Genomic DNA, 15,149 nt, shown 5'->3' with positions numbered 1-15,149 from the left:
GTATTTTTAGTAGTGATGGGGTTTTACTATGTTAGCCAGGCTGGTCTCAAACTCGTGGCCTCAAGTGATCTGCCCACCTCAGCCTCCCAAAGTGCTGGAATTATAGGCATGAGCCACCACACCTGGCTTCAAACCAATTTCTACAGTGCTAATACATTGTTAAAAATGTTGTATATATTCCATGGTCAGGATAATACCGTAGCTTATTCATTCTTTCCCTAATAGAAGAACATTGGCTTTTTTTCCCAGACTTTTGCTATGGTTAAGTTTACTGGAGTAACAATAGAATATGTCATGTACAAACATATTCATTTATTCATTGAATGTTTACTAGCAGATATCTACTGAGCACCAACTACATGTCATGTGGTCTAACGGCTTTTGATATATCAGTGAAAAAAACATGGACCTTACATAAGGTGGTAGACACAATAAATAAATTATATTGGATGTTAGAAGGTGACAAGTGCTGTGAGAAAAAGAGAAAAGAAACCAGGAGATAAATGAACCAAGCAGCCTCAGTCCTGCCCTCCTGAGGCTCCTCCTGCTCCTCTGCCAAATCCATTCATTCCCTTACTAAGAAATCAGACAAACTCATCAGGCTGAAAATGGGTGCTAGATGACCTAAGCTGGATTCCTTCGGAGGAGTGGCACTCCTTTAATGCCTCTCTGATTCACCAACTCAACTGGTTTGGAAGTGGATGGAATATAAAGCAGCTCTAATGTTCTCATTTACCCCCTGATTCCCTCAGAACTGTGGGACTCTCCCACTGTCTCCAAAGATGTCTGTGTCCTATTCTCTATGAAAAGGAAAAGAAAAACTCATCCATACCTCCATCCCCTACTTCCTGCACTGGCTCAGAGTCACCATCTTTACCTCCCTTTTCTCTCCAATCTCAGGGAAAGTAATGGCTCTCTTCCCTCCTCCTATCACTGAAATCCTCTGCTTGTTTCCTTAGCCCTGCCTATTTCTTTCTCCCTGGAGTTTTGCTCCATTAGTTGTGTGCCTTTTCTCCTCTGTCTTCAATCCCTGTCTCTGCGCTACATCGTTATGATCCGTCCACAAACATGACCATGACTCTAGCATCAGGAAAACTTCTTCCCTGACTTCACAAACTACTTAAAATATTTTGCTTGCTTACACCTTAAAATAATTTTTAAAACTATGTACTCCTTTGCATCTTTTTGAATAAATATATAAAATGCATCGGTAACTGCAAAAGATGTAATTTCTGGAGTATTGTAAATATTGATACTTTGAAATAAACTCTTCCATCCCCCTTTAATGTCACCAATGGAATCGAAGAACCCCAGCAATTCTAAACCCACCATTATTCACTTAAAAACACATGAACAAATTCTTCTTTGATAGCTGGAATTTTTATATCATTCCTTTTCACCTTGAGCTTATTTGCCCACAGAATTTTATCCTAATAGAACATATTTGTATGCTTAGACGCCTTTTACTGATCACTTCATCTACCACTCTACCACAAAGATGTGTATGTAAATTGAAGGTTTAATTTTGCTTTCATTTCTAATAACCACAGGTCTCTAAGTGTTCATTTTTTTCCTGGCTTAAGTTATCCTTAGTGATTATCACTATAGAATGATAAATAATTATCCAAGATAGAAAATAAAGAAACTTTGGGAAATGTATCTTATAAGGATGAATAGAATTTTTTTCCAATTAGTTTACTTATCTGGAAATCAATATTCTTATTGTAGAATGTACAGTTCAGAATCAATTTGTTTCATTTTTATAAATGAAACCTCATTTACATTGGGAAACCTCATTTACACAAATATGTAGATGGGCTGGAAGCAGCTTTGTTATGGAACTGTCACTCAATTCTGAACTTCTGGATTATATGCCACAAAGATCACATGGTCAACATTATCATCAAAAAAACTGTTTCTAGGGTCGGGCGCGGTGGCTCACGCCTGTAATCCCAGCACTTTGGGAGGCCAAGGCGGGCGGATCATGAGGTCAGGAGATCGAGACCATCCTGGTGAACACTGTGAAACCCCATCTCTCCCAAAAATACAAAAAAACTGGCCGGGCGTGGTGGCGGGCACCTGTAGTCCCAGCTACTCAGGAGGCTGAGGCAGGAGAATGGCATGAATCCAGGAGGCGGAGCTTGCAGTGAGCCGAGATGGCGCCATTGCACTCCAGCCTGGGCAACAGAGCGAGACTCCGTTTCAAACAAAACAAAACAAAACAACTGTTTCTAATGACCTATCAGTTCACAACATGATTAGTTCTTCTTTCAATTTTGTTAAAGGTAAAAATATTGCAAACAACCTAAGCTGCAAGAGAATTTGCCATCCAGGACCCAGAGTGACGCGCTGTAGGACATGTATCCCAAAATTCTGAATATTCTCTCTGTTTGATGACCTGGGGGCTTTATGCCTCTGAGAAATGCTTTATAGTAAGATGGAGATGGGCAGGAAGTGCCTGTTTTGTTTTGTTTTTTAAGACATGAGGCCTTGCTCTGTTGCCTAGGCTGGAGTGCAGTGGTGAGATCATGGCTCACCGCAGCCTCAACCTCCTGGCTTAAACCACCTGCCACCTCAGCCTCTAGAGTAGCTGGGACTACAGGCATGTGCTACCATACCCAGCTAATTTTTAAAGTTTCTGTAGAGATGAGGTCTCCCTAAGTTGCCCAGGTTGGTCTCAAACACCTGGACTCAAGTGATCCTCCCACCTCGGCCTCCCACAGTGCTAGGATTACAGGTATGAGCCACCATGCCTGGCAGCCTGTTTTTTTTTTTTAAATAATGGGAGAGTAGATGAGAAGCCACATTTCAGGGACCACATGCATTGTGTGCTTTTGGCTGATCAGCTGGACAAGAAGAGATGGACTAAGGACTGGAAATTGTGCCCTCAAAGACATCTGTATTATGTCTCTCCTGGGGAGTACCCTTATCCCCTCAAGAGCATGGGTACCCCAGCTTGAAGACTAGTGCCTTCAACACCTGGCCCTACTTCAAGACCCAACTTGAGTGTCCACCATTCCATCAAGCCTCTTCAATGCTCTCAGCTGGACACAGCTGTGCTCCTCCCTGAGCTCCAGGCATTCGCCTGCTCCTCTTTGTGGCACATACTTTTTCTCCCTCAAAACAGGCAGTATGTACACACTTTGACCCTCCCCTCCACTTGCTAGATAGCAGGGAACGCCAGTGTTTCCCACCAAAAACATCTCCCCACCCCAAACAACTTTTCAAAGAGTATTGACAACCAAGCTGCATTTATTTATAAGCAGGAATTTGTTCTCTCATTTAAAAAATTAATCAAAGACACATACATTGTGGGAATATAGTTTATGAAAAGGTAACATTTCAATCCAGTGGGGAAAAGTTTAAAAGGAATGGAGACAACTGGCTTCCTGACTAGAAAGGGAAAAAAGCTATTTCACACCGAACTCCTGATGAACAAAAATATTGATGTATAAATAAGAAATTCACATCTAAGTTTTACAACTTTAAGCCGAGGAACAGGCTACTTGTAACCCTATGGGACTTCAGATATTCCTTCTGGAGGACGTTTGGTAATTCGTGCCAAGCATATTTAACATGCCCAACTCCTATCAACTATAATTTTGCTATAAATTGTTTTGAAAGGATTCTTGTAGCTTGCTGTTGCCATCATTTGGCTATAAGAAACTTATTTAATCTGTGATTGGTTTTTAATAATTCGTGTTCATAAGAACTCCTGTGAGGTGGGGAAAATCCCATAAATTGTTTTCAAATGTATTAAACATTTGCGAAGACTGAATTTATTAGTTATTGAAACTGATATAATACTATATTTTTAGACATTTAGTTAAATTAAGCATTTAATTGCTTAGCAATTTTCTTTTTGTTTTCTAGGGCAAAAAAAAATTTGTGTTTCAAAAATTTTTATAGCTTTTTCTGAGATGCTCACAGACCTAAGATCTGTGATCACAGTGTTTACTAAATAAAATAGCTTGAGTAAACATTTCTACATTTGCTATAAAACCCAGATTGGGAGGCTGAGGCGGGTGGATCACCTGACGTCAGGAGTTCGAGACCAGCCTGGCCAACATGGTGAAACCTCGTCTCTACTAAAAAATACAAAAATGAGCTGGGCGAGGTGGCAGGGGCCGGTGATCCCAGCTACTCGGGAGGCTGAGGCAGGAGAATCGCTTGAACCCAGGAGGCAGAGGTTGCAGTGAGCCGAGATTGTGCCACCGCACTCCAGAGTAAGACTCTGTTTCAAAAAAAAAAAAAAAGACTGATAAATTTGAATACATAAAAGTTAAAAACTGCTATTACACACACACATACACACATAAAATATAAAAGTAAACCACAGGCCAGGCGTGGTGGCTCACGCCTGTAATCCTAGCACTTTGGGAGGCCAAGGTAGGCAGATCACTGGAGGTCAGGAGTTTGAAACCAGCCTGGCCAAAATGGTGAAACTCCGTCTCTACTAGAAATACAAAAAAATTAGCCGTGTATGGTGGTGGGCACCTGTAACCCCAGATACTCGGGAGGCTGGGGCAGGAGAATAGCCTGAACCCGGAAGGTGGAGGTTGCAGTGAGCTGAGATAGCGCCACTGCATTCCAGCCTGGGCAACAGAGTGAGACTCTGTCTCAAAAAAAAAAAAGTAAACCACAAACTGGGAAAAGTATTCACATACATATTGTTAGGCAAGGGCTAATATCCTTAATATTTAAAAAGCTTTTTACAAATCAATAAAAAGATGAATAATACAAAAGAGTAACAAAAAAGATTATTCACAGAGTAGTAAGAGATACTAGTAATCAATAAAGGTATGAAAATATGCTCAACATCACCCTTATAGAAAGCATGTTTCATCCACATATTGTGCTTTAGTTCTACTTGCTACTTTGGCAAATGAGAAAAAGATAAATAATACCTGTTACTGGTAAGAGTGTATAGAAACAAACATTCTCATGCTTAGACGGATGAAGGCATGTAAACTGGCACAAGTGATTTGAAGGGATTTGCCAGGATCTATTAAATTTTTAAGTGGGTGTATCCTTTGACCCAGAAAATCCATTTCTAAATAAGTTCCTGACAAGTGCACGAAGATCTATTTATAATAATCTTTACTGAAGCACTGAAACTTGTGAACAACTTAAATGCACATTAATGGGACAGTATTTAAACAAATTATGAAATCAATACACAGAATACTACTGTCGGCTATGAAAAAGAGTATGACAAATTTATATATTCTGATGTAAAAATGTCAATGATATACTATTGAAAAAAGAAACTTGCCAATACTTCTATATTGTCTGACTTTTTTACAATGATAATGTGTATATGTATTACCTACATAATTAAGGCTATGTGTATGTAATCACATGCACATGGAATGAATAAACTGCTGACTCTTGAGAGAATATTATGGGGGACTTTCACTCTCTCTGTACTTTTCTTTTGTGAAATTAAAAACCAGTATTGCCACATTAACTCCCTCTACCAGCTCAAAGCAAATAAATATTGGTTGACACTGACTTTCCAATCTTCTCATGGCTATACTGTTAGGTTTTTTTAATTAAAAAAATTTTTTTAAAGTTATACATGCACACAGGCTAGTTGAACATAGTTGAACAGTTCTTTGAAACTTTTTTTTTTTTTGAGATGGGGCTGCAACTTCCACCTCTTGGGTTCAAGTGATTCTCCTGCCTTAGCCTCCTGAGTAGCTGGGATTACAGGCACGGGCCACCACGCCCAGCAATTTTTTTTTTATTTTTTTCCCTTTTAGTAGAGATGGGGTTTTACCATGTTGGCTAGGCTAGTCTCGAACTCCTGACCTCAAGTGATCCACCTGCCTCGGCCTCCCAAACTGCTGGGATTAGAGGTGTGAGCCACCACACCCGGCCCAAAACTTATTTTTTAAAAAGTTCTTTTCCACTCATCTTCCCCCATTTCCTGCTCTCCGGGGCAATCACTTCAATGATTCCAGCTGATTCTTTGGTCATTTACCTCCATAACTCTAAGTAATACACTTATATTGCTACTCCTTGAGTTTTCAATTTTAAGCCTCATCCATTGACTTCCAAGGGATGAAGGTCTCCAAACTGATCCTGCCAATACAGTTTTGTTGTAATTCTAGTTGGATCAATACTGGATGTTTACCTCGCTAGATTATATCAATGTTATTTATAACTAAACTCTGTAGTATACAGTGAGTGCTTCCAATGCCTGTAAACCTTCTTGCCTTCCCTAGATCTGACACTTTTTTCTTTTGCCCAGCTTACGACTAATTATCATGAACTCAGCCCCAAACTCCCCCAACCTTACCTTGCTGTGTAACTCTCCTCTCCAAACATTCAAATATATTGGGTATTTATCCATTTCATCTACTTGAAGACAAATTTCTGGGACCTGTGGAGGTGCCCCACTCAACCAGTTGCCTCTAGGTACACAGCTGGCCTCTCGGAATGCCCCTGTGCCATGCCCCTGGAGTGCCTCCACCTCTCTCTCAAGTTGGCATTTGTAATACCTCCTTCTTGGTTTATTTCCTCATTTTGGCAAAGCACCTCCCCCAGTTTGATAAAGGATTCGTGGAGACTTGAACATCTCAAAATATCTCAGTTTCACTCATATTTAATCAAAACAGTTTGACTAGATATTGAATTATAAGTTGGAAAATACTTTCCTTTGGAATTTGAAAGGCATTGCTCTACTGTCTTCTAGATCCCAATGTGGTTACAAATGTCTGAGGCCATTCTAATTCCTGTTTCTTCGCATGACTCTGTTTCTCTTCTCTGGAAGCTCGTAGGATTTCCTTTGTTCTCAGTTGCTCTGAAAGTCCATGCTGAAAGTGTAGGTCTATTTTCTTCCAGTGCTCTGGGCAGCTGGCTCTTTCAATCTAGAAAATTATGGCTTTAATTGGTGGGAATTTTTCTTGAATCATTGTGTTGATAATTCCCACCTTTTATTGCTACTCTTTTTTTCTGTATATTCCTATTATCTGGATGTTGGATTTCCATCCTTCAGTTTTCTTATTCTTTCCCTATTTCCTTCCATCCTTTATTTTTATTATTTCCCTATTTTCTTATCTTTTAGCTTTATTTTCTGGGATGTGTGCTTATCCTCCAACACTGCTCCTGAGTCTCTAACTTGCACTATTACATTTTTAATTTCCAAGAGTTCCTTTCTCTTCTTTTTTTAAAAAACAAGCATTACACTTTTGTATCATGAATGCATTCACTTATTTTATCTAAGGATTTTATATGTAAGTATTCATATACACATTTTTTTCCTCTCTGCATGGTCTCTGTTCCTCTAAATATATTTTTTCTGATGTCTTTACTTATTCGTCTCTGTACACCACAGACTTTTCCCAAATGTCTTCTGGTTCTTGGTTGTCCACGGAGACTTAAAAGAGGACACTCAAGAGAACAAAGAGCTGAATGCATTTGGGTGGGGCTTGCTAACTATGTGTGGGTCTCTGTTTGGCCCACAGGGAGCTTTGGTCAAGTCATTTTACTCAGAAACCTCTTGGCCTGGTTCCAAAAGTCTCCAGATAAGGCTCTTCCAATATCCTGCCCGATGGGTTTAATTCTGGGTGTTGGCAACATTTTGGGAGTTGAGTTAGGGAAGAAGGCTGGAGATATCAATATCTGCACGTCAAGTCTCCTTCTTCCCATTTTCGATGTGGTGCCCCACCCTCAACTGTGCCTGGTGCCCATGTCCAGAGAGCCTCCTTTGCACCCTCTCCAGAGAATAAGCCTGTCACATAACAGGGCTAGAGAGATGCAGATGCCTGTAGTAGGGACTGAGGGAGGCAATGGGAGCTGAGGGGAGTGTTAAGTGGTCTATTTAGAAGATGTTCAGCCAGCTGTCTGTGTTTAGCCTCACTTCATTCCTATTTCCAGGAATCCCTAGAGTCTCTGGTACTATTAACTCTTGAGCCCCAAGCAGGTGTGGGGGTGCAAATTGGGTTTCTTCTCAGTTTTCCCTAGTACCAATTTCAGATTCAGCTTACCACATCTATCCATCTGCTTCAGGGCTGAAAAACTTCATTGCTGTATCTCCTTTCTTTTTAAAAGTTCCTTCAGTCTTGTTTTAGAAGGATTTGGAAGGCCGGGCACAGTGGCCTCTAATCCCAGCACTTTGGGAGGCCGAGGTAGGCAGATTACCTGAGGTCGGGAGTTGGAGACCAGCCTGAGCAACATGGATAAACCCCATCTCTACTAAAATACACAATTAGCCAGGCGTGGTGGTGCATGCCTTAAATCCCAGCTACTGGGGAGGCTGAGGCGGGAGAATCACTTGAACCCTGGAGGTGGAGGTTGCAGATCGCGCCATTGCACTCCGGCCTGGGCAACAAGAGCAAAACTCCGTCTCAAAAAAAAAAAAAAAAGAAGGATCTGGGGAGGTAGGAATAAATACATGTTCAATCTGCCCTGTTCAACTCAATCTTTCATTCTGTACTGTTTTAAAAAACATATTTTTACTGAATAAGAAGTAATACATGCTTACATCAGAACATGTTACAAAACATAGAGAAATACGGCTTTGGTATGTTTCCATCCAGTTTTTTTAGACCTACTTTTGCTTACACCACTGACCCCACTATATTTACCTTTCCCACTTCTACGTCCTTAATCCTCCTATCAACTGGATCATTCCCATCAACATTTCAAACAGGCTTTAGCAATCCCCATCTTAGGCAAACAAGAATCCCCCCAACTGTCCCATATTTCCACTCCCCCACAGCTACACTTGTTGAAATGACTGTCAGCACATGCTATCTCTACTTCCCTGCCTCCCACGTGCTCCTCACCCACTGACTCTCAGGCTGCCACCTCCACTAAGCTACCAACGTTTGTCTTCCTAAGGTCACTGATGATTTTTAGCTTGCAATCCAATGGACACTTTTTAGTCTTCCTATTCCTAAACCACACAGCAGAATACAACACTGTTGGGCATACTCTCTCCTTCTGCAAACGTTCTTCTCTAGAAATACCCAACAGGGCACTATCCTAATTTTCCTGCTACCTTTCTGGCCACTCTTTCTGTTTCCTTTGATTCCTCTGGCTCCTCCTTTTTCCAAATCCTACAACAGTGGTTTTCAACCCTGGCTGCGTATGAAAATCACCTTGGAAGCTAAAAAATACTAACACCTGGGTCCCATCGTGAACAACATATTCCAAATTCCCGAATCTGCCCCAAAACCCAGGGTTCTGCAGGCCATGGCTTGTGTTCTCCTCTCTTCCCCCTCTACAGACTGAGCAACCCAATGTATCTATGCTGCCGACACCCAATGTCCAAATATGCCAAGGCCAGATGTCTCCAGCTCAGACCTCTGCTCTGAACTCCAGACTCCTTTATTCATCTGCCTTCTCAACACCCGCTCTTTGATGTCTCACAGGGATCTCAAACCTAATGTGTTCAAAACGGAATTCTCAGTGTTTCTCCAAATCTGAACCTTATATTACCCTCCCTCTATTCTTACTTAAGCCAGAGGCCTAGGAGCCATCCTTAGCACCTCCCCATCCCTCCTATTCAACACCCACCAATCCCTAAGTCCTTCCTAGTCTACTGCCAAAGTATATCTTGACAACAGCCACTTCTCTCTCAGGGTGATGCCAAGGTTTCCTACCTGGAAGACAGAAGGAACCTCCAAGTGGTCTCCTAGCTTCCAGACCATCCTCCTTCAGTTAGTTCTCCACGGAGCAACCAGAACCCTACTTGGCCTTCAGGTTTCCACTAGAAATTTCACGTCCTCAAAGAGGCCTTTCTGACTTCCCAAACTCAAGGGCACCTTTCCTGTCGTGTGCCTCGCAGCCTGGATGCTCTGCGTCCGTCACAGCTGGTGCCCGTGCTTTCCTCTATGGGGGGTGTTTTGGTTGTTAATGTCAGTCTCTCCACAGGAGTTAAGTCTGAGGGCAAGGGCCTCAGGGTTAACGTAGTTCCTGACACAGTATATGCTACCACAGAGATCTGATGAACTAAATAAACATACGGGTGAAACTTATGGTTTCAAAACTCTTCATAAATGTGATTTTAGTGTGTAATAGTCTATTATACTGTGATTTGTATTTGTACATCTTAATCTATATTTTGGATTCTTTTTCATGCTAGACTCTCAGGAAGTAAATTATTAGGTCAAATGTAAGAACATTTAAAATATTGAAAATATACTTAATAATAGCCAGGCGCAGTGGTTCGTGCCTGTAATCCCAGCACTTTGGGAGGCTGAGGCAGGTGGATCACTTGAGGTTAGGAGTTCAAGACCAGCCTGACCGACATGGTGAAACCTCGTCTCTACTAAAAAAGAGTACAAAAATTAGTTGGGCGTGGTGGTGCACACCTGTAATCCCAGCTACTCAGGAGGCTGAGGCAAGAGAATTGCTTGAACCAGGAGGTGGAGGTTGCAGTGAGCACAGATCACGCCACTGCACTCCAGCCTGGGCAACAAAGTGAAGCTCCATCTCAAAAACAAAACAATATATATATATATATACACACACACACACATATATATAGTTAAAAAAATGTATATATTTTTAAGACTAGAAAGCATCAAATTGCTTTCTCGAGAGACTGAAATGATGAACCCTCTGAGTGGCAATGTCTGAGCACACAGATTTCAGCCATGCCTTCTGGTTCGCCTTACTCTTTGCTAATTTGCTAGGTGAAGATGGTGCCTGGCTTCTCCGGCCTCCAAGGCCATCCTTCCAGGGCTGTGAATGAATGGGAGCCCCTGTTCTGAGTATTTGGAGGGTTGACATCTGAATCATCTTTGGATCTCTTTGCCCTTGGGAACCCAACCATTAAATGGTAGTTTATTTGCTGAATTTACTTAGCCAATTCATAAAATTGTCATGTTTGGTATATTTGGAATTATGAGAAGTCTCAATTTTCTGGACTTTTCTCCCTTGGTCTCATACTTTTGGTCTGGCCCATGGCTGGATTTGCTGCCATTCTGCAAAGGGAGAAGGTGCTTGGATGGACAGGTTACCACTGGAGTGCAGGGGCTCTGATACCTGCAGTTTTGCAGAACCAGCCTGCAACGGCGAGGCCGGGGCCTTTGGTTTAGCACAGAGGTGCGAGTGTGCAGCTCATACTGTGGAGCAGCCTATGTCCTCCCCTGTCCTCCCACTGCAGACTCCCAGGGGCTGGAGATGGTGACTGGAACAAATGACACATTTCAGCCACACAAGGAGGCCTCTGTGAGGCTGCTTATTCCAGCAGAAGCTCCTGTGGAAGTGCATGTGCCAGAACAAACCCAGCCCAGGGCCGAATGGATTTGAGTTATTTTGCTTTTCAATTCTGGCCCCATTCTGTGAGAGGCCCATCTGTGATGAGGCTGTGAAAAGCAGACAGAGAAAGGGGATCCATGCTCTTGCATCCAGCTCTTCCAAGAAAATTCTATGAGAGCAGCACCTGAACCGCAAGTCCCTGCTGGGACAGCAGACTGTATTTTAGGATTTTTACTACAAATCATCTCTCCTGACTTCTCATTCTCTGCCTTCCAACCCTTCTTTCTCATTTCTTCCACCTAGAATCTCTCTATTCCTACTTGGCCTTTGGTTTTGGATGTGGCCATTCAAACCCTTACAGTACTGACGGATTCTCCTCAACCAGAAGTTCACCCTGCCATGTGCCACACTGTCACCAGCACCTCATCCTCATCACCTTTTAAATTCCTCTTTTCTGTCTGCCAGAATGAACTCAGGGTTAGCCCCTCCCCTCAAGTTAAATTTTAGGCAAATTCATAGACAGTGACGCCGCTGGATTTCTCTGGGACATGCCAGCACTTGTATTTTTACAAGGTTCTGTCTCTCCCAGAAGTCACCTTCCCACTCAGCACATGGGGCTGACATTACTCCATGTTCCTAGAACATCTGCTTGGAGGCAGCTGATAGGTCCCCAATCAATGACATTAGTTCCTAACAAGACCTGGCTGTTGGCCCCAAACAGAGTTCTCCAGGTGGATCATCCTCTTTTAGCAGACATGACTGCCAGTAACACTCAGCTATGTTCACATGCCACACCTGCCCACAAAGGACAAGGATCAGCTTCCGCTGACGACCGTCGAGGTAAGTGATGCAAGTCCAAGGGCAGTTCCCAAACAGGGGCTTCAAAGAGCAACCACGCAGCATAAGAGCTCCTGCGGCATGAGTGTGTGAGCCGCTGACCCGGCCGCCGTGAATGGGGTGACCCCAGGCACACCAACAGCGGCTGGTCTACTGAGCCACTGCTATGTGCCAATCACTGTGCCAGGCCCCACGGTTAGATATTAGTGCCAGTTCTATTTTATAGATGAGACTCTAAAAAGATCAAGCAACTGAAATCCCACCACCAGTAAGCAGAAAAACTGTACTCAGATACAGACAGCCTCACACCAGAGTGTGCACATGAGCCACACGGCCTCTGGTCAGTCTCACCGGGCACATATCTGCTGACTCCACCTACATGCTGCCCTGCTGAAGCGGTGCATGTAGGATGTTCCCAGTAAAGTCCATGCCTGCCCCTTATCCCTCCACTAACCACCTGCAGGACTCATGGATGTAGTCCTTTTCTCGCAAGTTCCAGGAATTTTAAGCACGAATGACTGCTTGACAAGTGACTGCCTTTCCTTGAGTTTCTTACTTTATTTCCTACAGAGAGTGAGGTGACACTTGGTCATGTCAAAAAATTCACGGCATTTCCATTAATCAACAGGTTAGGCTACTGGTGATCATGGCGCTCCAAAGGAGGTCCTGGCACCTGTGGGCCTCCTTCCTCCTAACATATTCTGGCAGGGCCTACCTTGGGTTGTGCCGCCTCATGCTGGGACTTCCTGAGTACTGAAAGATCTAGAATGCAGAGCTGTGGATCACCCTTAGCCACTCACCAGCACTGGGATCTGTCGGGGTCTCACCCTCCTCAGAGTCTTCCTGCTCCTGCATGGTGGGCCGCTCCCCGCGCTCCATCTGTGACATGAGGTCTGGTTTGGAAATTGCATAGTCTGGGCAGAAGAAAGGGAAAAAAAAATGCTCTGGGATGAGGCTGGACTGGATGTTGTTGTATCTTCTGTGGGCGCATGATTCTAGGAGCAACGCCTCGACTGAAGACCATAATGGAAAACCACCAAGCCTCTCCACCTTTTCCCAAGAGGGGTGTGTGTGTCTGTGTGTGTCTCTGTGTGTGTGTGTGTGTGTGTAGATCTGGAGACCATAATGGAAAACCACCAAGCCTCCTCACCGTGTGTGTGTGTGTGTGTGTGTGTGTGTGTGTGTGAGATCTGGAGACCATAATGGAAAACCACCAAGCCTCCTCACCGTGTGTGTGTGTGTGTGTGTGTGTAGATCATGTTGCTCAGAGGTGGTCAAAACCTGCCCAGGTTTTCATTACAAAGGTAGAAGATATTTGAAATTTTGTAAGGTAAAAAACTAATCCTGGCCAGGTGCAGTGGCTCACACCTGTAATCCCAGCACATTGGGAAGCTGAGGCAAGTGGATCACCTGAGGTCAGGAGTTTGGGACCAGCCTGGCCAACATGGTGAAACCCTGTCTCTACTAAAAATACAAAAAATTAGCCAGGCGTGGTAGTGGACACCTGTAATCCCAGCTACTCAGGAGGCTGAGGCAGGAGAATCACTTGAACCTGGGAGGAAGAGGTTGCAGTGAGCTGAGATTGCACCACTGCACTCCAGCCTGGGCAACAAGAGTGAACCCCGTCTCAAAAAAAGAAAAAAAGCAAAAAACTAATCCTGATAAAAATCTAAAAGCCATAAAATAAAATATCGAAAGATTTTCTTACATAAAATGAGTTCGCAGTTCTTTGGAAATAAAGTTAAAAGATGAAGAAACTTAGAGGAAATATACATATATATATTCATGTTTGTCATATGGCAAAGGGTTAATATCCATAGTTACACATAAAGAACTTCTATAACTAGTAAAATTGCAAAGTTATAAATAGGTAAATCATAGAAGAAATATGAATGGCCAATAAATATATAAAAAGATGCACAAGTTCACTAATCATCAAAGAATACATATTTAAATAAATGAAGTAGGCCGGGCACATGGCTCACGCCTGTAATCCCAGCACTTTGGGAGGCCGAGGCAGGCGGATCACGAGGTCAGGAGATCGAGACCATCCTGACTAACATGGTGAAACCCCATGTCTACTAAAAACACACACAAAAAAATTAGCCAGGCACGGTGGTAGGCACCTGTAGTCCCAGCTACTCGGGAGGCTGAGGCAGGAGAATGGCGTGAACCCAGGAGGCGGGGGCTTGCAGTGAGCCGAGATTGCGCCACTGCACTCCAGCCTGGGCAACAGAGCAAGACTCTGTCTCAAAAAATAATAATTAAATAAAAAATAAAACAAATGAGGTAGCATTTTTTACCTATAAAAAAGACTAATATTTAAAATAGAAGAACATCAGCTCAGGCCGGGGTATGAAGTGGCACTTTCACACACCCTTGCAGAAATATCAACTGGCTCAGCCTTCTGGAGGGCACCAGGCAGTAGCCATAAAACTGTAAATGTGCATCCTGTTTACCTGGCAAGCCCACTTCTCGGTATCTGTCCTACTGAAACACACAGAAGTGTACAAATACACAGAGATGTTTATCATAACACTTTGTAACAGAAAAACAGAATCAACCTACTGTTCAGCAACAGCAGAAAGGTCAAAAGCCCTAATGGTTCACATGGAACACTGCATTGTGTTTCCAAGGAGGCCTACGTATGCTGACATGTAACACTCTCTATGCCCCTACATTAGGTAAAATAAGCAAATGGGCCCCTCTGTGCAAATCCCAAACTGCATGTGCATCAGTGCATGTATCATGCTTATATCTGCACATGCAAAAAAAAATGAGATCACAGGCCAAGATGTTCATGGTGGTTACCTCTGGGGAGTGGTAATGGTGAATGGGTGGTGGCTGCTCTTAATTATATAAATCATTTAAATTGCTGAATTTTCACAATTAAAAAACACAATTAAAAGAATTTTAAAAGGAAGGGAATGTATCCTATGGAAAGGTATGTATAAAATTGTCAGTTCTAGTTGGAATTAAAGTTTCTATGTGACAACACATTTAAATGTTTAAGATAACATTTTTGTATATATCCAAAAAGTTCTCCATATCAGAGAAACAGATACACATATATAAAAGTAAAGTACATTTTTCCA

General features: G+C 42.8%; 1 protein-coding gene across 4 annotated transcripts in view; it reads right to left on the bottom strand.

Moving 5' to 3' along the window:
* Positions 1–15,149, bottom strand: part of ZNF777 (zinc finger protein 777) — a 30,384-nt gene that overhangs the window by 6,985 nt on the left and 8,250 nt on the right. For all 4 annotated transcript variants that reach the window (XM_033193288.1, XM_033193286.1, XM_033193289.1 and 1 more), the window contains exon 4: positions 12,855–12,968. In XM_033193288.1, coding sequence (XP_033049179.1) covers positions 12,855–12,968 — 114 coding nt within the window. The remainder of the gene's footprint in view (positions 1–12,854; positions 12,969–15,149) is intronic.

This window comes from Trachypithecus francoisi, unplaced genomic scaffold, assembly GCF_009764315.1.
Source record: "Trachypithecus francoisi isolate TF-2019V2 unplaced genomic scaffold, Tfra_2.0 Lachesis_group4, whole genome shotgun sequence".
Classification (NCBI taxonomy): Eukaryota; Metazoa; Chordata; class Mammalia; order Primates; family Cercopithecidae; genus Trachypithecus; species Trachypithecus francoisi.
The sequence above is the reverse complement of the archived record's forward strand: the minus strand, read 5'-3'. Positions and strand labels throughout refer to the sequence as shown.